The 25,783-nt window shown below is 36.6% G+C and overlaps 1 protein-coding gene across 1 annotated transcript in view; it reads left to right on the top strand.

The window, feature by feature from the left end:
* Window positions 1–25,783, top strand: part of LOC126471265 (unconventional myosin-Va-like) — a 163,186-nt gene that overhangs the window by 94,220 nt on the left and 43,183 nt on the right. The window contains exons 9-11 of the mRNA XM_050099383.1: window positions 1,860–1,953; window positions 2,069–2,251; window positions 2,354–2,703. Of these exons, the coding sequence (XP_049955340.1) occupies window positions 1,860–1,953; window positions 2,069–2,251; window positions 2,354–2,703 (627 nt within the window). The remainder of the gene's footprint in view (window positions 1–1,859; window positions 1,954–2,068; window positions 2,252–2,353; window positions 2,704–25,783) is intronic.

The following is a 25,783-nucleotide window of genomic DNA, read 5'->3' as shown; positions in this document are numbered from 1 at the left end:
ATTTCTGTTGAAGCTAAACATTCCCACATTGATCTCACTGTCTCAAACACTAATTTCCAGCTAACTAATGTCACTCCAATCTGATGGAAGGGCTGTGCTTACCTAAGAAATGTACTTGCACTTAAAAACACACTTGCCTGGAGCACTGAAAAGTTCAAACTGAAATCCATACTCCTTCTGAGTCTGTTTCCTGTAGTATGAGAAGTAACTTGGTTTATCATGAAGCTCTGCAGCTGGAAACTGGCTGAGGCAACTAAGATAATGGACAGGACTAGTGCACATGAGTGGCTGAGAAACAATATGTTAAAAGTTGAACAACAGCAATGCACATTCACCCAACCTCATCACGATTCCACATAATGGTCACTCACCCTCATTCCTATGTCAGTGGCATTCTTTCATGAAGAGTAGAGTTGACTGGAACTGACGCTAAATTAACTTTAACGTCTACTTTGCAGAATGTGGCAATAAGGCGTGTGTGAATATGTAAGTTATTAGATTACCAGTATATTTTTATTAGGTTAACAGCAACTTGATGTGAAATATTCTTTACGCAGAAATAAAATGTTGAAATGTCAACATATCTGTAATGGTTTCACTTCTCACACAGGCATGTTGGAAGATATACATGTGTTACGAAAATTGTCATGAACATTAGATTGATTATGGAAATTTTGATTGAAAGCATTATATTTACAATGATATGTGTTGCAGACATGTTGACTGTGTTGGGTACTAATTAAAGACTCAACTGGCTGTCATTTACCCTGTGCCAAGCTGCAGCTCATCTGAGAAAACTTTGCTAATACCACGAATAATTATGTAAATTCCAGTTGTTATATTTTAAAATATTATTATCCAATTTATTGCTGTTTTTTGTAATGAGTTAGCAGTTCATTGCCACTATATGCAAGCAGTATAGTGAAACTTCCTGACAGGCACACACTCCGCTGCAGAGTGAAAATCTTATTCTGAAAGCAGTATAGTTTCTCCCAGTATTGCATCATCTGCTTCATTTCTTTGATTATGGTATACAACCTACTGGTTTCAGCATAGAAAAATCATGGCAGCTTTGCATCTGTCATTTAGCTGCAGATTTCATGTTCATAATGCAGTAATGAACCGAGCCAGAAATGTTAAAGCATTGTACTCCTTCTTTACATTACTTACTGAATGCTTCCTCTCAGGATACTCTTGGTACGCCCAGAGTTACAGATTTCACCCTCCTGATATGACTATATGATTGTAAATGCTGTTATCATCTTCTGTGGCTTCCCAACCTGTTTAATATATCCTTGAACTATGAAGTCCCTATTTTAAGAATGCTGATGAACTGTATTTAGTTTCTTGTGTTTTGTTAAACTTCACCCAATGTACATGGACCAATAATTACAAATGATTTGTGAGGAAATAAGTATAAGGTTTAATTGACAGAGATACAATGAATATATCTTATGACTATATTGTTCCAACTTATGTGGCCAGAGAATGTGACTCCTGAGGATAACCTTTCATGATACCTTCTCACTTGATAATAAGGAACTTTACATAAATCCTGCACATCCATCATTATTGAAAAAATCAGTATGGTCCATGGAGAAATGCAAAATGTTTTTCATCTAACATCATCACTGGAATTTTTCTTGTAATGGTTTGCAAATATATGCAATTTGTAGTGCAATCATTTCCTCAGCAGTTTTATAATTAATCCCACATTTATTATTTTTTGTTATTTTTTCCCAATCCATTGCCTGCAAATACAGTTTTGTTTCCTTATACTTTTACCACAATCAGTGCAAATGGCAAAATACATTTTGGATATATTAATTATTTCTAAATGTGTTGTGTACAAATTCCAGGTTCTTCAAGAAAAACTAGATTTAGCTAAAGAGGAACTTTCAAAATGCCAGAACAGCTTAAAATTGCAAACTGAAGTGCTGAAGGATGCAGGGTGTAAGTATATTTTGAAGACCAATAAACAGGATGTTAAAATTATTCCATATTTTGAGAGGTGCTGTTATAATGATTGTGTAACTGCTCCAGAAACAATATTACTTTTTTCCCCTAGTGTTTTACAGCAAATTAGATAACAATGATGAAACAGCTGAAAACTCAATAGAGGAAGTGCTAGTGAAGAGGCAAGATCAAAGGAATAACAGAAGAGGGATAAGAAAGAAGGAAAGACATTACCAAGGAATTTTTGAGTTTCACAAAGAGGATATTAGACATATTGTTAGGCATGTGATATTTGGTCAATATATATGCCTGAATAATTTTTCATTATGTTCACTCATGTGTTCTCTTTATTGAAGTACTTCCATTGTTTATGAATTTTACGTTCTTTTAATTGCAGAATTAAAGCAACATATTGCTGTAACATTACTGCCAGGATTGCCTGCATACATTTTGTTCATGTACATTAGGCATGGCGACTGTCAAAATGATTATGAGAAAGTACAGTTACTCCTGACAGCAACTATCTACACCATTGAAAAAGTTACTAAGAAAGGCCATGATGATATTGATATAATGGTTTTGTGGCTTTCAAATACTGTGAGGCTTCTGCATAATCTGAAACAGTATAGTGGAGACAAAACATTCCAAACTGAATACACATCACTACAGAATGAACAGTGTCTACAGAATTTTGATCTCACTGAATACAGAGAAGTTCTTTCAGATACAGCTGTAGAAATCTACCAGGTATGCCTTATATTAGTGCAATTTTGTAGCTGTTGTACAAACAACAGATTCCAGATGATGATGATAATTGGTGGTGGTAATGTAATCAATAGACAAGACTTGCTGCATCGACTGCAGTCAAGAAGTGTAGCATGGCCTCCAATTGCTTCTAAAAAATACTCTGTGGAATTTCTCATTTCTCAGTCCTAAGACCACCTGCGCACCAATTTCTACTTTCTTCTGAAACTCATAAGTCCAACCATTCAATACATCTCATTATGGCTTGCTGCTATGAACCCACTGAATAAATTTTCACTCTTGCTTATCAACACCTATAGTCTACTGCTTCCAGCCTCAAACACTACACCAGAGGTACTAATTACTTCTTCCATCAATTCTCAACATGTTAATCACTGTGTCATCTCCATCTGCACTGTTATACAAAGAGTAACTCCCCACTAATTCACCATAATTCTCCCTCAACAATCCTCTTACCCACTTTAATCCCTAATTTCTACACATTGAGAGAAGACTGTCAAGAGAAGCAGTCATCAGCTGAGTTCTGTGATTCTCAGAAAGTCGTTTTGGAACACAACGAGCACAGAATTCATGATAGCCTAATCATTTGGACGTGATCCCATACAAAATGCTCGAAGAAGTCTGTAAAAAGTTATGGTAGTGGAGATATGACAAAACTGATAGTTTTCATGAATTTCTTTAGTGATTTTCCTGCACCAGTTTGTTGCTGACTACTGATGGCAGTGTGGCTGGTGATCGTGTTTTAACATGCTACAGCTCACTGTAAACATTGCACTAAAATTATACCATTTCTCATAAAATGTGTGCTGGTATGCAAATAAAATGGTCGAAAAAATGTTTTGTAGTGCTCTCCATATGATAACCAGAAACAAGTGTCAAGTGCTGAAATGGTCATCCACACTATGCTCAACTCAAAAAAGCAATAAAACTGTCTGTTTTGATTGCACATGCTCTGGTGTGACATTATGCCTGGTGGCACTAAGGGCATGATGTCATTCACAAGTCAGTATTTTTCGTTGAAGATGTTTGTAAGGTGCTGTAAAAGCAATATGGTAAATTCAGTATATGTTCTACTGAAGAGGCCCTTTTCCAGTAGATTTTTGGAGAAGAAAGGAAGAATTAGAGTTAGGTACACCTATACCAAATTTAAATCCTAACAAATTTGGATCAAACTGTGTGAGTAGAAATGGGTTGATGCCCCTTTGAACTTACTGTCATATGTCACCTGCATGGGCCATAAAAAATGTAAAGTTCTCTCTAATAATTTGTGAGTAAAGTATGAGGGATTTGTGAGCAATACTTGACATATCAGTGCCATGGTGCACTGGTCAAGCATACCAGCTGGCAGTTTGTCAGCTCACATTTGATTCTTGCTGCTCTGTGCTTCTTTTCCCCCATCATAATGATAAAGTTTCAATTATAAAATTTTAAATACATTTAAACAGTTAAATTTATATTGGTAAAATTAACCCTTTTAGTGCCAAATACGATCTGATCGTGATCCAGATTTTCGGCGAAAAATGCCAGTAACGATCTGATCGTGATGCCTTTCTCATTCATTTTTTCCACGCTTGAAGGCAAAGTTGTTAGTATTTCCTAGCGAATGAGAAAGGCATCACGATCAGATCGTTACTGGCATTTTTTGCCGAAAATCTGGATCACGATCACATCATATTTGGCACTAAAAGTGTTAATATATTCAATTTAGTTAAGATTACTACATTTGTAAGTCAAAAGGTTGTAGGTGGTGTCAAAAAAGTGAGTATATGAGAAAATTTAGTATGAAAGTGTATGAAGAGCATTGGATTTGTTTTTGTGATGTGTACAGTGTGTTATTTGCTTTCCATGTTTGTTATTCATGAACAGTAATGCGTGGGGTAGAAGGGGTGAAAGATCTAGGACCTCAATGCATTAACAAAAAAGAAACAATGGAAATCATAAACATATAGGGTGGGCAGCAATCTGTTTATTTACTGATAATGCTGTGATGTACAGAAACATTTCACTGTTGTGTGACTGTAATGGGATACAAGATGCCTTAGACAAGATTTCTACTTAAGATACAATATTGCACTGCTTGTTTTTGTAAGAGGTGTGATGCAGTGGTCCTCTGGACATACACTCCTGGAAATTGAAATAAGAACACCGTGAATTCATTGTCCCAGGAAGGGGAAACTTTATTGACTCATTCCTGGGGTCAGATACATCACATGATCACACTGACAGAACCACAGGCACATAGACACAGGCAACAGAGCATGCACAATGTCGGCACCAGTACAGTGAATATCCACCTTTCACAGCAATGCAGGCTGCTATTCTCCCATGGAGACGATCGTAGAGTGCTGGATGTAGTCCTGTGGAACGGCTTGCCATGCCATTTCCACCTGGCGCCTCATTTGGACCAGCGTTCGTGCTAGACGTGCAGACCGCGTGAGACGAAGCTTCATCCAGTCCCAAACATGCTCAATGGGGGACAGATCCGGAGATCTTGCTGGCCAGGGTAGTTGACTTACACCTTCTAGAGCACGTTGGGTGGCACGGGATACATGCGGATGAGCATTGTCCCGTTGGAACAGCAAGTTCCCTTGCCGGTCTAGGAATGGTAGAACGATGGGTTCGATGACGGTTTGGATGTACCGTGCACTATTCAGTGTCCCCTCGACGATCACCAGTGGTGTACGGCCAGTGTAGGAGATCGCTCCCCACACCATGATGCCGGGTGTTGGCCCTGTGTGCCTCGGTCGTATGCAGTCCTGATTGTGGCGCTCACCTGCACGGCGCCAAACACGCATACGACCATCATTGGCACCAAGGCAGAAGCGACTCCCATCGCTGAAGACGACACGTCTCCATTCATCCCTCCATTCACGCCTGTCGCGACACCACTGGAGGCGGGCTGCACGATGTTGGGGCGCGAGCGGAAGACGGCCTAACGGTGTGCGGGACCGTAGCCCAGCTTCATGGAGACGGTTGCGAATGGTCCTCGCCGATACCCCAGGAGCAACAGTGTCCCTAATTTGCTGGGAAGTGGCGGGTGCGGTCCCCTACGGCACTGCGTAGGATCCTACGGTCTTGGCCTGCATCCGTGCGTCGCTGCGGTCCGGTCCCAGGTCGACGGGCACGTGCACCTTCCGCCGACCACTGGCGACAACATCGATGTACTGTGGAGACCTCACGCCCCACGTGTTGAGCAATTCGGCGGTACGTCCACCCGGCCTCCCGCATGCCCACTATACGCCCTCGCTCAAAGTCCGTCAACTGCACATACAGTTCACGTCCACGCTGTCGCGGCATGCTACCAGTGTTAAAGACTGCGATGGAGCTCCGTATGCCATGGCAAACTGGCTGACACTGACGGCGGCGGTGCACAAATGCTGCGCAGCTAGCGCCATTCGACGGCCAACACCGCGGTTCCTGGTGTGTCCGCTGTGCCGTGCGTGTGATCATTGCTTGTACAGCCCTCCCGCAGTGTCCGGAGCAAGTATGGTGGGTCTGACACACCGGTGTCAACGTGTTCCTTTTTCCATTTCCAGGAGTGTACATAGATGTCAGACAGACCACTACATTGTACTTCTGAACAACACAGGCACTGCAATATCTTATTTAACTGCCAACACTGGGCAAGTGACTTTCAATTAAAATGTCTCTCCTGTATGGGAATAGACATAATGGATGTACTAGTGTAGGTTATAGACACATGGTTAACAACATATAGAAGATCGAGTCTGCCCATGAGGCATGCTCGGATAGCTTAATGGTAAGATGACATCTTGCAATAAGCAGAAAATCAGGGTTCAAATCCCAGCCCAGCACAAATTTTCGTTATCGTCATTCCATTATAGGGTTGCTTGTTGTCCATATTTCAACTACAAATTTATTTGAAGATTCCTAGTTGTCATGAATGGCAGCTATCTCTTCATGTACAAAAATGTAAGTTAATGTGGATGAGCAGGGAAAGAAAATTGTTCTGTAACAGCATTAGTAGTGTGCCACTTGGCATAGTCAAATCATTTAAACATGTGAATGTAATGTTGCAAAGCAATATGAAATGGAATGTGCATGTGAGGATTGTGGTAGTGAAGGTGGATGATAACCAGTTTTGTGGTTACCTGTAAAGCAGATGTCATATAGGATACTAGTGATCTATTCTCGAATATTGATTGAGTATTTTGGATCTGCAGCAGATCATATTAAAGGAAGACATTGAAGCAGTTCAGAGGTGTGTTGCTAGACTTGTTAGCAGTTGGTTTGAACAACACACGAGTATTATGGAGATACTTCAGCGACTCAAATGGGAAGACGATGTTTTTGAAGAAAACTATTGAGAAAATTTAGAGAAATGGTATTTGACTCTGACTACAGAATGATTCTACTGCCACCAAGTATACTTTCCATATAAGTACCAAGAAGATAAGACATGAGAAATTAGGGCCCACACAAAGGTGGACAGTCATTTCTCCCATTCTATATTTTGAGTGTAGCAGGAAAGGGAATGACTACCACTGGTAAAGGCTACTCTCTGCCATGCATCATGTGATCAACTGCCGAGTATCTACGTAGATGTAGATAAAAATATCATACATGAGCTTAGTTCATTATGTAAGGCTAATGTCACAACAGTATTAAGTCAATCCTGACGATACAGTCAAAAAAAAATCTGTTTATATTTGTAGTATTGTAGCACATCGGTAAAATTTTGCATGAGCCACCAGTGTTAGATGGACAGCAATTTTTGTCATCATCATCATCACAATAGAACAATTATGAAAATATATATTCACATAAACAAAGATTTCTTCATACTGTTGATGGTCTTGATTTTTAGGAGTGGACACAGCTCCAAGGATATTTCCAACAACATTTTTCAGTGTATAAAATTCAGAATCCAATGTTCCCTAACCACATATGTGAAATATTTCATGAGAAAATTCCAAGATAAACAAGGCTTTCAGAATCTGCATTTCAACAAGAAACCAGAGAAACATAAAAATGACTTCTTAACTGATATGAAGTTTGAGTGAAAAGAATACCAGGCAAACCCTTAGGCAAAAGCAAATACTAACTCATCTGGAAAAAAGTAAATAAATAAATTTGAATGGGTTACTTCTCGCAAAAAAAAAAAAAAAGGTCCAATGTCATAATGCTGATGAATTTTGTATAACTACTAATTAGCAATATTAAAGAAAAATACTTACACTAAGACAAAAACTGTAAAGCAAATATTAATGCATTAAGGGTAACAAGACTAAAACTAACACTCAGCAATCTGTAAATTTTAACTTGGATACAGAAAATTCTAAGATAAATCATTTGTTTTCTTATTCAATTGACTTCCTAAAGTTACTAATTTTTTTGAAAAGTTAATACTATTTTGAAAACAGTCTTTTCTGTTACTTTCATCATAACTGTAAAATACTATATCATTTGCACTATTGTAGATTACTATACCAATTTCGCTACTGAAAAATGCGATACCATATCTTAGAAACAAGTCCTCTGTACCTTTTTGGCACTACCATGGCTACAGTACTATTTTACATTGTCAGTAGTTCATGAAATACTGTGTGCAGCATAGACACTACTAAAACGTCAAGGCATTTATTAAAGTTCTGTGTGCTACATAAGCACTACTCAGTTCCAGGATACTAGATTATGTGTATAGTAGTTCAAATATAAGTCCGGTGTGCTAACATGGCACAGCTTCAATTCGGGATACCACATTGTAAAATCTAGCACTTAACTAAAAGTTCTTTATGACAATTTAAGTCCAAGTCCAGTTGAGGGTACCATGTAGTGTGTTTAAACACACAGCCCAGTTCACTATCAGTTTGGTTCAACTCGTGGGTGAGGATAATATACAACATCAATGAAATAACATATTTATTAACACTATGGTAAATGTCCATAGAACATGTCATATAACTAACACTGAAACCATAAAAATGAAAATATCCTCTCCAGATCATGGTGTTGTCTGAAATTTACATACCATTTCTGGTTGAATATTCACTTAAAACCGGATTTAATTGGACAATGTCCACAAAGGTAATACACAAAATTATATACTGTACACAGATGATATTATGTATCAAAATTAGGGAAGCAAGTGCCCACAGATGTCAATAACTCGCCCGATATCTTTTACGCACTTCGGTGAAAATAGGATTTGCTTGTTTTGTGTCATAGACATCTACATAAAATCGCATGGTGCCTTCTGTTTACAAGTAGTTCAAAGACAAAGAATAGTATACATATATTACTAGTTATCAGACAGTATCTTCAAGGTATTTACAAAAATGATAGTGTTATGCAGTTTTTTTTTTATGCGGTGTGGGTATAGTATTCAGTGGCAAAGTAGTCTTTGTACCTGTTAGTATCATTCAAGAATCACTCCCATACTCATAGCTGCTTACATAAATAACAAAACAGCAAAGAAAATATGTAACACCACTTAGATATTTAAAAGTCATTGTGTGGGATATGGTTGTGGTGAAACACTTTAAAAACTTAAAAACTAGAATTTCTGTACAAATAAATGTTGATCATTACATGTTTCAGTAACCCACTATTGGGTTGTAACACTTGGTGCACATCAAGCACAAAACAAATTCATTATAAGTCTGCCATCTGGGGTAAAATGTTTCAAAAACTTAGTATATACCTCATCATGTTTTCAGAAAAGTAACTATATAACTCCCATCATTCATCAGATTTTCAGAAATAGTAACAGAACAGTTATATGTCTCAAGTATATAGTCTGATACAATAAGTAGTTCAATTTATAGAGCCTTTTGAATATTGAATACATCTACCCACAAGTGTTCAGATGTGTTTGCTTGACTTACCTTGTATGATTCAGTGTAAGTAAAAAGATTTCATAAGTTCAGAAATAAACATTTCTGACTTCTCATTATCTTTCAACAGTGTACAAGTATGTAGTGGTGTATAGGTATAGTTGTTAATTCCCTAAAAACATTCTCCAGCTTACTTCCTATTTGAAAGTGTCACATTCTTCACATTAATTTCCAACAAGACACTTAATCACTTTCCAGTGCACAGATTACTGACATGTTGCCTAATTACAAAAGGTGTCACACTTCACATAGACCCAACCATTCTGCATAAATTTAACTGAGTATTGACTTGCATCTGTTACTTCAGACCAAAAACAACTTGCACTACAAACCTTGCTGACTATATGTGTCTTTCATAAACTTTCTCCACGGTAAGAAAAAGACATGTTCCCTATCCAGTCCCTACCCAACATCATTCTCCTCATCACATAAGTAATACATAAATACTTCATTAAATACATCTAATATCTCCTCATTGTATCAACATAATAACTTTACCTATTATCCTCATAATATCACCTTATTACTCCACTAAATACTTAATTAAATACTTAATAATAATAATAATAATAGATAACACACACATTAAAATATTGTGATCTGTATCCAGTTGTGTTGGTTCCTAAGTTTGTTGCTTGGTAATAACAGAACATGAGGTGTCGGTTAACTTCATCAGACCATCTCGTCCTCTGTCTTTGTTTTCCTTCTACGGTGGTTGCCCGAAGAATGTCCTGCAAAACACCTCTATTGGGATTTAACTCATTTTTCGTGTGGCTAGCAGTGTCATTACCATTATGGATGGACATAGGGTTCAAGTGTCGTCCCCGACCATGACAGCGCTTGTCCGAGGCTTCATTAGTTCTGTCCTGAACCAACTAATCACACTAAAAGGGGGCTTAGCCCTATTAGTGGTTTGTTCTTTTTGTCGCCTTTTACAACTGGCAGAACATACCAGAGGCCTATTCTTTTCCCGGGCCTCCACGGGGATTATTATTATTATTATTATTATTTCTTTCTTGTCTCTGATGTTATGTCTGGTTAAAAATGGAAGTGACGCGGACCTTGATCAAGCGCGACTTCCTTTTAACTGTACAGTATATGTTAGATTGCATTTAGGAACTTTCGGGTAAATGAACAAGTGTCAATAATTACAGATTTCTGTAGTTGTATATATAAGTTTGGATGTAGCTGTATTGCATTGATGTACTGGTGGATATTGTGTGGTATGACTCCTGTAGTTGACAGTATAATTGGTATAATGTCAACTTTATCCTGATGCCACATGTCCTTGACTTCCTCAGCCAGTTGGATGTATTTTTCAATTTTTTCTCCTGTTTTCTTTTGTATATTTGTTGTATTGGGTATGGATATTTCGATTAGTTGTGTTGATTTCTTCTTTTTATTGGTGAGTATGATGTCAGGTTTGTTATGTGGTGTTGTTTTATCTGTTATAATGGTTCTGTTCCAGTATAATTTGTATTCATCATTCTCCAGTACATTTTGTGGTGCATACTTGTATGTGGGAACATGTTGTTTTATAAGTTTATGTTGTAAGGCAAGCTGTTGATGTATTATTTTTGCTACATTGTCATGTCTTCTGGGGTATTCTGTATTTGCTAGTATTGTACATCCACTTGTGATGTGATCTACTGTTTCTATTTGTTGTTTGCAAAGTCTGCATTTATCTGTTGTGGTATTGGGATCTTTAATAATATGCTTGCTGTAATATCTGGTGTTTATTGTTTGATCCTGTATTGCAATCATGAATCCTTCCATATCACTGTATATATTTCCATTTGTTAGCCATGTGTTGGATGCGTCTTGATCAATGTGTGGCTGTGTTAGATGATACGGGTGCTTGCCATGTAGTGTTTTCTTTTTCCAATTTACTTTCTTCGTATCTGTTGATGTTATGTGATCTAAACGGTTGTAGAAGTGGTTATGAAATTGCAGTGGTGTAGCTGATGTATTTATATGAGTGATTGCTTTGTGTATTTTGCTAATTTTTGCTTGTTCTAGAAAGAATTTTCTTAAATTGTCTACCTGTCCATAAGGTAGGTTTTTTTATGTCGATAAATCCCCTTCCTCCTTCCTTTCTGCTTCATGTGAATCTTTCAGTTGCTGAATGTATGTGATGTATTCTATATTTGTGGCATTGTGATCGTGTAAGTGTGTTGAGTGCTTCTAGGTCTGTGTTACTCCATTTCACTACTCCAAATGAGTAGGTCAATATTGGTATAGCGTAAGTATTTATAGCTTTTGTCTTGTTTCTTGCTGTCAATTCTGTTTTCAGTATTTTTGTTAGTCTTTGTCTACATTTTTCTTTTAGTTCTTCTTTAATATTTGTATTATCTATTCCTGTTTTTTGTCTGTATCCTAGATATTTATAGGCATCTGTTTTTTCCATCGCTTCTAAGCAGTCGCTGTGGTTATCCAATATGTAATCTTCTTGTTTAGTGTGTTTTCCCTTGACTATGCTACTTTTCTTACATTTGTCCATTCCAAAAGCCATATTTATATCATTGCTGAATACTTCTGTTATCTTTAGTAATTGGTTGAGTTGTTGATTTGCTGCTGCCAGTAGTTTTAGATCATCCATGTACTGCAGATGTGTGATTTTGTGTGGGTATATTCCAGTAATATTGTATCCATAATTTGTATTATTTAGCATGTTGGATAGTGGGTTCAGAGCAAGGCAGAACCAGAAAGGACTTAATGAGTCTCCTTGGTATGTTCCACGCTTAATCTGCATTGGCTGTGATGTGATATTATTTGAATTTGTTTGGATATTAAGTGTGGTTTTCCAATTTTTCATTACTATGTTTAGGAACCGTATCAATTTAGGATCTACTTTGTATATTTCCAATATTTGTAGTAACCATGAATGGGGTACACCATCAAAAGCTTTTTGGTAATCAATGTATGCATAGTGTAGCGACCTTTGTTTAGTTTTAGCTTGATATGTCACTTCTGCATCTATTATCAATTGCTCTTTACATCCTCGTGCTCCTTTGCAACAGCCTTTTTGTTCTTCATTTATAATTTTGTTCTGTGTTGTATGTGTCATTAATTTCTGTGTAATGACTGAAGTTAATATTTTGTATATTGTTGGTAGGCATGTTATGGGGTGATATTTAGCTGGGTTTGCTGTGTCTGCTTGATCTTTAGGTTTCAGATAAGTTATTCCATGTGTAAGTGTATCAGGGAATGTGTATGGGTCTGCAATGTAACTGTTAAATAATTTAGTTAGATGTGAATGTGTTGAGGTGAACTTCTTTAGCCAGAAATTTGCTATTTTATCTTTTCCAGGGGCTTTCCAGTTGTGAGTAGAATTAATTGCTTGGGTGACTTCATGTTGCAAAATTATCACTTCAGGCATTTGTGGTATCATCTTGTACGTATCTGTTTCTGCTTGTATCCACCGTGCATGCCTGTTATGTTGTACCGGGTTTGACCATATGTTGCTCCGGAAGTGTTCCATGTCTGTTATGTTTGGTGGATTGTCTATTTTAATGTGTGTGCTATCTATTGTATTGTAAAATATCTTTTGGTTTGTGTTGAATGTTTGGTTTTGTTTCCTTCTATTTTTACTTTTTTTGTATCTTCTAAGATGTTTGGCCAATGCTTGTAATTTCTGCTTCTTTTCACCTAATTGCTCTATCACTTCTTGTTGTGTGATTTTACCTAACCATTTTTGATTTTTGTCTGATATTCTGATATTTCATTTCTTATAAATTGTGTTAGCTGTCCGATGTCTTTTCTCAGTTTTTCTATTCTGATCTGTAGCCTGTGTTGCCATGCTGGTTTTATGGGTTTCTTCTGTGTGTTGGTTGGTTCTGAACTCTACCTAGTGTGTATATTTAGTGTAGTGAGTGCTCCTATATAAACCATTAGTTGTAACTCTTCCATAGTTGTATTTTCAATTATTTTGTTGTGTATGATTGTGTTGATAGTTGTTATTGTTGTTTCGACTTGTGGGTTATTTGGTGGTCTATGCAAGAATGGTCTAATGTCTGTGTTTGTGTCTTTGTATTCTGTATATGTCAGCTGAAATTTTTCTTCCATCTAACATGTGTGTCACTTCATGTTGTATTTGTACTTGTTCTGGTGGCTGTCTTAAGATTTCGTTTTCCTCTGATTGTTTAATTGATGCGTGGTGTTCTTTGTTTGTTTGCTCTGGGCTGTTTGAATCCATTACTGTATTTTATTCTTCTTCTGATTGCATATTATTTTGTTCCAGTATTTGTTGTACTTGTTGTTTCAAGTTTTCTGATTCTGACTGGGGTATCCTGTTACTTTTGATTATTACACAGATCTGATCAGCTAGTCATTGTTCTGTTAAAAATTTTAATTCTGGGTATCTGGTACTTTGTGATCTGTATCATCTAACACAGCCACACATCGATCAAGATGCATCCAACACATGGCTAACAAAAGGCAATATATACAGTGAGACTGAAGGATTCATGATTGCAATACAGGATCAAATAATAAACACCAGATATTACAGCAAGCATATTATTAAAGATCCCAACACCACAACAGATAAATGCAGACTTTGCAAACAACAAATAGAGACAGTAGATCACATCACAAGCGGATGTACAATACTAGCAAATACAGAATACACCAGAAGACATGACAATGTAGCAAAAGTAATACATCAACAACTTGCCATAAACTAATAAATAAACTAATAAAACAATATGTTCCCACATACAAGTATGCTCCACAAAATGTACCGGATAATGATGAATACAAATTATACTGGAACAGAACCATTATAACAGATAAAACAACACCACATAACAAACCTGACATCATACTCACCAATAAAAAGAAGAAATCAACACAACTAATCGAGATATCCATACCCAATACAACAAATATACAAAAGAAAACAGGAGAAAAAATTGAAAAATACATCCAACTGGCTGAGGAAGTCAAGGACATGTGGCATCAGGATAAAGGTGACATTATACCAATTATACTGTCAACTACAGGAGTCATACCACACAATATCCACCAGTACATCAACGCAGTACAGCTCATCCAAACTTGTATATACAACTACAGAAATCTGTAATTATTGATACATGTTCAATTACCTGAAAGTTCTTAAATGCAATGTAACATATACTGTACAGTTAAAAGGAAGTGATGCTTGACCAAGGTCTGCGTCACTTTCCATTTTTGACCAGACATAACGTCTGAGAAAAGAAGTAATAATAATAATAATAATAATGATGCTAATAATCACCTACAAAAATCACCTGCTTCATCCTGCAGAATAGATAAACTTCACAAAATAACGTCATGTAGTAGAAGACATTAGATTAGATTTACTGTCATTCCTTTTGATTCGTAATGAGAAGGTCCTCCAGGATGTAGAACATGTCAGACAAACAATAATACATGACAAATACAGTATTTACAACTAAAACACATAAGCTAATGTACCTTCCAAAGGTCCCAAGTGGAATGATTGTCATTTTTTTAATGAACACCATATAAAAGGATCATTTTACAGCACTCATCTACTAAGGTCACATTAATACACAGAATTTAAAATTTTTAAAAAATGTTTATTTTATTTATAAGGTAATAAACATATAATTACTACAGTACTTATTTACAATGAACACATTACTGCACTGAAATGGTGCAGAAGTTTGATTGTAACACACACAAAAATCTGTTGGTTCTACTGAGAAATTCATCAATGGAGTAGGAGGAGTTGGCCACCAATAAATCCTTTAGGCTTCTCTTAAACTGAATTTCATTGGTTGTTATGTTTTTTATGGCTGTTGGCAAGTTATTGGAAATGTGTGTTCCTGAATAAGGCACACCTTTTTTTACAAGAGTAAGTGACGTCAAATCCTTGTGAAGTTTATTCTTATTTATAGTATTGATTCCATTAACTGTGCTGTTTTTTTTGAAAAAGTGATATATTTTTAATGACAAATTTCATTAATGAATAAATATATTGGGAAGCAGTAGTTAGTATCCCTAGTTCCCTTAACAGGCCTCTACAGGATGTTCTTGGGTTCATACCACACATAACTCTTATTGCACGTTGCTTTAGCTTGAATTTATTATCAAGTTGTAATCCTAAGAATTTAACACTGTCCACTTCTTCTATCTGCTTGTCATCATCTGTTAGGCATATACTCGTGGGACACTCCTTACAAGTTCTGAACTGCATTTAGTGTGTTTTTTTCAAAGTTTAGTGACAAAGAATTGGCTAGGAACCAGTGATTAATGTCCACAAATATTTTATTAGCCTGTCTTTCTAAGACTACACTTGATTTGCTATTTATTTCAATGTTTGTATCATCGGCAAACAAAATGAACTTGGCATCTGGTAATGTTACTGATGAAAGGCCATTGATATACACAAGAAAAAGTAAGGACCCTAAGATGGAACCTTGTGGGACCCCACATGTAATTAGTTCCCAGTTGGCTGATGCCTAATAGCTCAATACATGTTTCTTTCTTAATAACACCCTTTGTTTCCTGCCAGAGATATTAGATTTGAACCATTTTGCAGCATTTCCTGTTACACCATAATACTGTAATTTACTTAAAAGGATATTGTGATTTACACAGTCAAATGCCTCTGACAGATCACAAAATATACCAGTTACTTGCAATTTTTTTGTCTAATGAATTAAGTACATTTTCACTGTAAGTGTAGATAGCCTTCTCAATATCAGAACCCTTTAGAAATCTGAACTGCAACTATGACAGTATGTTATTTGTGATAAGATTCCACTGATAAATGATTAGTTACACAGATAGCTTAATATGTTACTTAACTCAGAATCACATCCTTTAATTAACTGTGTTGATATTTCATCATACTTACCAGATGTTTTTGATTTTAAGGATTTTATGATGGACGTTGTATAGTATTGTATTTTGTGGAACTGGGAACCTAGAAATGATGGAGAGGCTTTATCCATGCCATAGCCCTCAGTGGTTTACAACCCGACAACAGGCTACAGCAGTCCACTCACCCCACTACCGCCCCACACCAAACCCAGAGTTATTGTGCGGTTCGGCCCCCAGTGGACCCTCTTCCCCAATAACGCTTCACACCAATGTTTTATGTTTTTGTGGTAGACTAAATATGGTGTACACATACGTGGAGAAAATTTTTGCACAGCAATCGCTGACATAGCGTAACTGAGGCAGAATAAGGGGAACCAGCCCGCATTCGCTGAGGCAGATGGAAAACTGCCTTAAAAACCATCCATAGACTGGCCGGCATACCGGACTTCGACACTAATCCATCGGGCAGATTCGTGCCAGGGGCTGGCAGTGACTAGCAGTGCATTAGACCGCACAGCTAATGGGGTGGGCCAAAATAGACATTACTTCTGTTGGGGTAGTGAGGGTCAGATTCATATTATGGAAGTTACTTGAAATGTCTGGTCTAAGGTATCTCACAGCAATATCTACAGAACCTGGCAACCCCATCTTTTCAGTAACAGTTATAAAATGTTTGTTAAGAAGTTCTGCAACATTATACAAATCTGTCACCAATGTATTATTTACTCTTAATGCTATTTGCCCCGCTTCATATCTGGTTGTACCAGTCTCCCACTTCACTATATCCCATGTTGTCTTTATTTTGTTATCTGATATGACTATCTTTTCCATGTAATATATTTGCTTTGATGCCCGTATTACAGTCTTTAATATTTTGCAGTATCTCTTGTAATGTGCTATAGCATCATCATCAGAACTGTTTTGGATTGACAGATACAGTTTTCTTTTTGTTTTACAAGATACCTCTATTCCTTGAGTAATCCATGACTTCTTTGTAGACTGTGCTCTAACCTTGGATAGTTTTGGGGGAAAAGTGTGTTCAAATAAGGTAAGCACTTTATTAGCAAAAGTGTTATATTTTTCATTCATGTCATGAGCACTGTAAACATCACTCCCGTTAATGTCTCTGAGGAGTGTCCTAAAATAATCAATTTTTGCCTTATTGATTACCCTCTTGAGTTCAGATTTAACATATTTTATATCCTGTTCAGTATTAACATTTAACAGAAGGAACTGCATGCCATGCTCTGAGAGGCCATTGACTATTGGTTTTGTAATATAATTTTGTTCATTGGACTTTTCTATAAAGATATTATCAGTAGCTGTTTGTGAGTAATTGGCTACCCTAGTTGGGAACTTTAAAGGGGGGGTTAAGTTGAATTATAGTCTTACTAACTCAAATAAGTTCATATTGGAAGAGTCTTCAAGCAAATCTACACTGAAGTTGTTTTTGGTTGTTAACTGGGCCAGTACAGATTCAGTGTGGTTTATGAACAGATTAAAGTTTGCCTGCATGTGCTCGATATACACTTAATATTATGAAGGATTTGTTTATGAAATTCTGCTTCTGTTGCACATGCTTCCATATGCCATTCTAGGCAAAATTTATGAATGTCTATGTTCTTAAATTTATTACAGTTCCTGATGACTGTGACAACTCCTCCTTTCTCCATTTCTGCTCAACAAAGGTGAGATGCTAACCTAAACACTGTAACACTTAAAAGTACTATACCAGTGGTCACATGATTTTCAGAGAGGCAGATTACGTCAGCTGGGTTTGAGGACTCTAATTAATCTATGCAGCTAATTACTTCATTAATGTTATTTCTCAGTCCTTGAATATTTTGATGCAATAAAAATAGCTGACATTTCACATTGACAGAGTTAAAATTTGGTAGAATTGAGACTTCTGCTGATTCTTAAAAATTCTTAACCAGCAGCTTTTTATGCTGATGTAACAAGCTAGAATTATGTTTTTTTGGTTTCTTTCTCAAACTGAAGGTTTGTCTCAATCCTAACCTCTCTTAAAACTTGGTTTCTTTCTGTCCTCCTACCCTAAAAAGAGTCTTCCCTGAACACTATAACCACTGGTATTTTATCACTCATGACAGTCCCTCCCCCCTTTAACTGTCCTGCTATTTACTCAGCCAGTTTATCCTTCCCTTTTCTGTTGAGGTGAAGGCCATGCTTAGTATAATCCCACATATTGAGAGAACCAACAGGAACCACAGCAATGTGTGACCCTGTACCTGACATAAGCAGCCATTCCAACTCCAAATTAACTCTACTGACAGAAGAGTTCAAATTGGGTTGGTCATGGTGCCCAAGAGCATATACAAACTCAACACTAGTATGGTTCGATGCTGATGCAATCTTTGCCAGGTCATACTATGTACTGTACCCAGGAACTCTGTCAATATCTTACCTGGCCCACCCACTGTAACCACGGTGTCTTCCGTAGTGAAATCTTTGCAAAGTGATCCTAAATCCTCTGTCACCTGCTCCAGACCAGCACTAGATTTAAAAAAATTGGCGACCTGGTATTCTCATCCTAGTTCATCCTGCAAAACTTGGCCAACACCTCTTCCATGGGAACTACCTAACACCAACACTTTCATTCTTTTTACCGATTTCCCTACATTCCTACTTTTCAATTTGCTGCTGAAAGTTTGTTGTGCCCTGTCTACACCTGCAAGTGCTTGAGGCTCACCAGCTTCTAACCGAAGCAACAGGTCAAATCTATTTTCCACATTCACCACGAAGCTGTCAGACAAAGTTCTTGGCCTGTTCCTCCTGTGGCCGCTTCTCGCCTCTTTTTGCCCTTCTCCCTCCTTAACATGTCAAGATCTCCCCTGGCCTCATCTAACTCAGCCTGAAGGGTGCCAATTTTCCCCTCCTGTTCTAGTATCTTCCTACCTCTACTACATATCCTATGAAACCACTGACGAGTATCATTTACTTCCCCCACTCCCACACCACTACAGTCGCCCACATGGAAAAAACTACAGCACCTGTCACACCAAAGCACCGATCTAAGATTCTATGGCAAGTCAAGCACTTTTCACTCATGATAAACGTAATAGTTGATTAAGAATAAGTCAATTAAATTACAGGTAAACACGAAAATATGATTCCACAAATTTGGCCTATACGCAACTGTATGTAAAGAGAAACAACAGCGCGAATTTTCTGAAACAACAACTTAAACTTTACACTACTTTCTGGAAATGTGAGTTAAATAATGAAGAGGTATGCTACAGTTAAATGGCTGGAGAGAGCAAATAACAATTGCATGAAATTCTATCACCTAGCTGCATTCAGAGAAGTATTTGAATTACTCATGTCAATATGTGTCAGTAATTATACTGTCTGAATATACAACAGTGGATGAACAACTGGTTGCATTCAGAGGCAAATGCAGTTTCCGACAGTATATACCAAGCAAGCCTGCAAAATGTAGTTTGAAAATTTTCACCTTATGTGACGCTAGAACATGGTATACTTCGGGGATGGAAATCTATGTTGGGTAAACAGCCAGAGGGTCCCTATGCACTGTCAAACTCGCCTAAGGAGATAGTAAGTAGACTTGTACAGCCTATCGGAGGCACAGGACGCAATGTGACACTAGACAACTGGTTTTGTTCCATACCACTGACTGAAGAGCTCCTGAAAAAGAAACGTGCAATAGTAGGAACTTTTAGAAAGAATAAGAGGGAGATCCCTCCAGACTTTGTTTGCTTGAGAGGTCGTGAACTTAGAAGCAGCCTTTTTGGATTCAGAAAGGATATCACCATAGTTTCATATGTGCCAAAGAAGAGCAAAAACATTATTTTTCTTTCATCTTTGCATCATGACTGTGCCATTGACACTAATACTGCAGAGGAAAAGAAACAAGAAATTATAACGATGTACAATAATACCAAATCAGGTGTGGACACAATAGATGAAATGTGCACTACTTATTCAACCTCAAGAAAAACTAGATGCTGGTCACTTGCCCTACTTTTTCGAATGATTGACATTGCTTACAATAACGCCTTCATTATATATGCAAATAATAACAATGAGAGGATTTCCCGAAGAATGTTTTTACGTGATGGCAGAAGGTCATTAGTAAATCCCATAGTGTGCAAGAGAGCAGCCACTCACTCCCTGCCTAAACAAGTTAGACAGAAAGCCACAAAAATTGCAGGAATTGAATACAGCAACAATGCACCACTTTCTGAACAAAGTATACTTAAGCCCAGGTGCTGCACAGTTTCTCCTCGGGGTAAAGATATAGAAGTTAAATTGCACTGTGCTCGATGTTTGAAAGTTATGTGTGTAAAGCACATGAGAAATATGTGAGAAAAGTGCTAAGATAACGCACCCCTTGCAGCCAGTGATAGTGACTGATTTCGTAAAATGTTTGTATGAATTGACTGAACAAATTTTTAATTATAAGTATAATGTCTTACACCTGTAATACAGTATGAAGAATAACAGAAATAAATAATTAAACAAAATATTGTAAGAAAATGGGAATTACTGCATATGTTTCAAATAACTCAGTTTAATACTAAAGTAATATTAAATAAAACGCTAATATACTGGGAGATAACATTCTAAATAGCCATTTGTGAAGTAAACATATTCATATCAGTGATATGCTGCACAACTGTGTCATTATAGCCACTATTATTTTGGGTGTTAGCAACACCCTACGCGACTATTAACGTTACGAAAAGCCACATGACCACATAAGGGTTAAGGGTCAGAAAGGTAACACTCCCTACAATCACTTCATTACTTTCAAATACACTTCACTAGGCAACTGTACTTTCACTTATTACATTATACAAACCCTTTACAAGCTAGTACATGACGCTAAATAGCTCAGGTGTATTCTTCTACTAATACCTATATATACCCTATACTTCCTCAATATTCCCAAAAAATTGTGTACATGCAGTGTACTAATCTCATTACTCCTGCCATTATACAACCTTTTACACTTTCATGTTTACTGGTTACTCAGGGTACTCAAAATAATTTGATACACTTGTACATTTTGTAAAATTCCATTACCTTACCTTTTTGCTATAATCAAAAAAACCTTTTTTCACTATAAACAGAAAAACATCCTTCTGATTACTTTTGTACTCATAAAATAATCAAATAGTTGTTAACTCTCTGAATTTTACATAATCAGTGTTGTATAGGTTTTATGTTACTGTTTACTGTTAAAAATGACTGTTCACCAATGTTTCCACCAACCGAGAGAGTTTCAGTTTAATCTATCACCTCTACTATCATTATCTCTCACATGTGTGGGGGACTAGTTACTATTTGTCCATTTTCCACCACTATTTTCAAAATTCCCATCACCATTTCTGTTCCCAGAATTTCTATTCTCATAAAACTGTTGGTCCCCATGGTTTGATGCTACATCCTGATAATTTCTAAAATTATTTGGATTCCTGTCATTCCTTGCCAGGGTGTTGTTGTTATGTCCTTGGTTAAAACTGACATTATTATTTGAATTTCTGTTATTATTGTGATTACTCCAGTTAAGCCTCCTGGAATCTGTACTGTGGTGGCCAAACCTGTTACACACCCTGTCCAACGTTTCTACATATTTCAGGACTGGTCTACAGAATCATCTGGCCCATAGAGTAACCCCATTTCAATTATTTCTGGTAGCCTTCTCTTAAGTGCACCTATGTGAGTTAATTCATGAAAAGCTTGGTCTAAGTGGGAATGTTTCATGATCTGGTCTTTGCAAAACTCTTTCATATCCCCATTCTGCTCCCTGTTCATCGGACCATTTAAAAACTCACTCTTTATCTGTGCCTGTTCAGTGTCAGACCAAAACTTTTTCCAGAAACACTTTTTGAATTCATCTATGTTTAAATTGTTACAGTCAAGTTGGGTGGCCTATGACAGCCCTTCCCCTTCTAATGATCTTTTAATAAACTTAATTTTTAATTCATCACTCATACCATGGAGAAAACTATCATGGCAATGTCATATAAAATCAACTGGATGGAAATGCTTGTCACCGAGGAAACATTTTAGTGGCATAGTAGGAAAGCTTGGGTGTCCTACATTGCAGAATTTTTTTAGATAAGCCCATCTTGTTTTTTGATAATAGTGACATCACTATGTAAGTCTAACACATTTGAGTCTGTTATCTCAGATATTTTCTGAACTTTTTTTAATCTGTTTCTGAGGCAACACTGTCTATTTTTTCATTTTGCTTATTTATAAAGTTTACAGCTTGTTTACTAGTGTCTCCAACAGCATCTTTACATCTAACTTCAAAAGCACCTATCTCAGATCTGAGACCCTTGACTACTTCCTTTGGTTTTGTCTCTAATGATTGAATTTTGGATTCTGAAGCCTCTAACTTCCCCTCTACTTTTTTCACATGTTCATCTGTAGCTTTCACTTGAGAAAAAACACCAACTAAGTCTTTTTTAATATCTGAAATTTGTGCATTAAGCTCTGCTCTAATGACATTACATTCTGAGACTATTGACTTTCAAGTTTTTCACTATTTTTCTCTGTCAATGACAGTTTTTTCACTATTTTTCTCTACCAATGACAGTTTTTTCACTATTTTTCTCTATCAATGACAGTTTTTCACTCTTTGTTTAATTGATGACATTAATGCAGTAAACATGTCTTGTAAATTTAACTGTTTCGGTTTTTCACTCGGCATTGTTTCACTTATGTGCAACTGTACTTGTTTCTCATGGTCTGGACTCAAATATAACACACTACTGTCTAAAAATTTCGATTCTGCATGGATTTCATATAACTGTTTTGGTCAACTATTGCCTAATGCATCCTGAAACATGCCTTTATTGGCTATGTCCTTTTTAAAGTCATTAGTTGAAGCTGGTAGCTTCAGCATATTTATTTCATTGTTCTGATCATGATCCATTTGTTGTAAATTTGTTCATAAATTATCAGTGCTAGAAAAAATGCCAGTTAGAACGTCCACACAACATTGCACTGAGAAAGTACAAAAATAAATTTTTAATTGGTACTTAGCTTATTATTGTCCTGGATTGGGTAGGTGGTGTCAACTTTCGTAATAATGTTTCAACCTTTTAAAACCATGTATGTCCATAGTGTTGTGTCATTCCAAAACTTCTCAACATGTACTATGTCAAACAATCTTTGGTTTAAAATCATTACACTTTGCAACACAATTATATGCTTTTTCATCACCTGAAACATAAACACTGTCAAAAATCCAAACGTATAAGTATCCTGGCCACAAGGGCACCACTTTAACGACCTCCTTTGTTATGCACATTGGATGACTGTTAATTGTAATAATTGTTCATTGAGTAGAAATACTGTTGGGCAGATCTAGTGGTAGATTTAAAGAAAAAATACTCTTCTTGTTTCCTTTTTTAAAGGATCTCCTTCAATCCGTTGCTTGAATTTCTTCTGTGTGGAAGCCAGGTTCTCTTTTAGGTCTGGAAACCCTATAGATTGACATGCTTCTTGAAATGACATAGACTACAAACTGATTCATATGTAGTTTTAAATTTTAATAGTCCTATATGCCTTGCTGACGTCAACTACAATGTTCACTCAGTGAAATACATTCCATTTGTCTGAAACTCCAGACAACTTTACATTTTTCCTTCCTACCTTCCCGACAGACAACATACAACCAACTGGCACCCACTTCACATCATTTCATAGTACATCAGTAAAGATTTAGGCATACTAAGAGCAAAACAGAACATTAAATCAAGAATAATTTACAGAAAATGAAATTCACTCAGCAGCACAATAGAACAATTATGATAATATATGTATTCACATGAACAAAACTTTTTTTTTGTGGTACAGTAATTTTTATGAAATTCAATTTTTTTAATCACAGGGGTTAATTGTGTTAGCACAACATATTATACAGTCGGAGTTTAAAACATTTCAAATAAGATTGAAAAATGGATGAGATTGTAAATTTGAGAATATACATGGTCCAAATGGCTTATTGCACATTACAATGAGCACCATCTTCATTCATCACATTCAGTTCCCATACAATAATTATTTTTAATGAATGTCAGTGACACTGAGGTATTTATGCCACTAAAAGCAATGTTACTTAATGGATTTCCACATCTGCCATGATTTTTAATTGCAATTCCCATTCTGAACAGTTACTATAGGCAAACAAGAAGTTTGGTGTAACAGTATTTTAGATTGAAATTTGGAAGGTTCACTTGTATATTAGATAAGAACTGTCATACTGAAAACTTCTCCACTTTTGAGAGAAGCTAGTACTAATAACGTCTCATTTGATGTATCATTGCAAATTTCAGTAGTGAATAACTATTATGAGCAGTGGACATGATTTTGCTGTGTTGCTATGTATGAAATTGACAGCTTCTGTCATGTAGTTCAATTGGGAATTTTGTTTGAAGTGGGTCCGATAACAAGTCATTGCCTTCAGATATCAGATGTGCCATTTGAGGCCTTTTATTTCTGTGGTCCTGGTATTTCATCAGTTCAAGAAGTTAAACTTTGCTGCATATTTGCTTAAAAAGTTGCAAATTTAAAAAAGAATAAGGTTTGACGTGACATCCATATTGTCTCTAATACATTTCTTTCTTTTTTTAATCTGAATGTGGAAAAAGGCATGTTGTTGTTGTTGTTGTTGTTGTTGTTGTTGTTGTGGTCTTTAGTCCTGAGACTGGTTTGATGCAGCTCTCCATGCTACCCTATCCTGTGCAAGCTTCTTCATCTCCCAGTACTTACTGCAACCTACATCCTTCTGAATCTGCTTAGTGTAATCATCTCTTGGTCTCCCTCTACGATTTCTACCCTCCACAGTGTCCGCCAATGCTAAATTTGTGATCCTTTGATGCCTCAGAACATGTCCTACCAATCGGAACCTTCTTCTTGTCAAGTTGTGCCACAAACTCCTCTTCTCCCCAATTCTATTCAATACCTCCTCATTAGTTATGTGATCTACCCATATAATCTTCAGCATTCTTCTGTAGCACCACATTTCAAAAGCTTCTATTCTCTTCTTGTCCAAACTATTTATCGTCCATGTTTCACTTCCATACATGGCTACACTCCATACAAATACTTTCAGAAACGACTTCCTGACACTTAAATCTATACTCGATGTCAACAAATTTCTCTTCTTCAGAAACTCTTTCCTTGCCATTGCCAGTCTACATTTTATATCCTCTCTACTTTGATCATCATCAGTTATTTTGCTCCCCAAATAGCAAAACTCCTTTACTACTTTAAGTGTCTCATTTCCTAATCTAATTCCCTCAACATCACCTGATTTAATTTGACTACATTCCATTATCCTCGTTTTGCTTTTGTTGATGTTCATCTTATAT

This window comes from Schistocerca serialis, chromosome 3 (assembly GCF_023864345.2).
Source record: "Schistocerca serialis cubense isolate TAMUIC-IGC-003099 chromosome 3, iqSchSeri2.2, whole genome shotgun sequence".
Lineage (NCBI taxonomy): Eukaryota > Metazoa > Arthropoda > Insecta > Orthoptera > Acrididae > Schistocerca > Schistocerca serialis.
The sequence above is the reverse complement of the archived record's forward strand: the minus strand, read 5'-3'. Positions and strand labels throughout refer to the sequence as shown.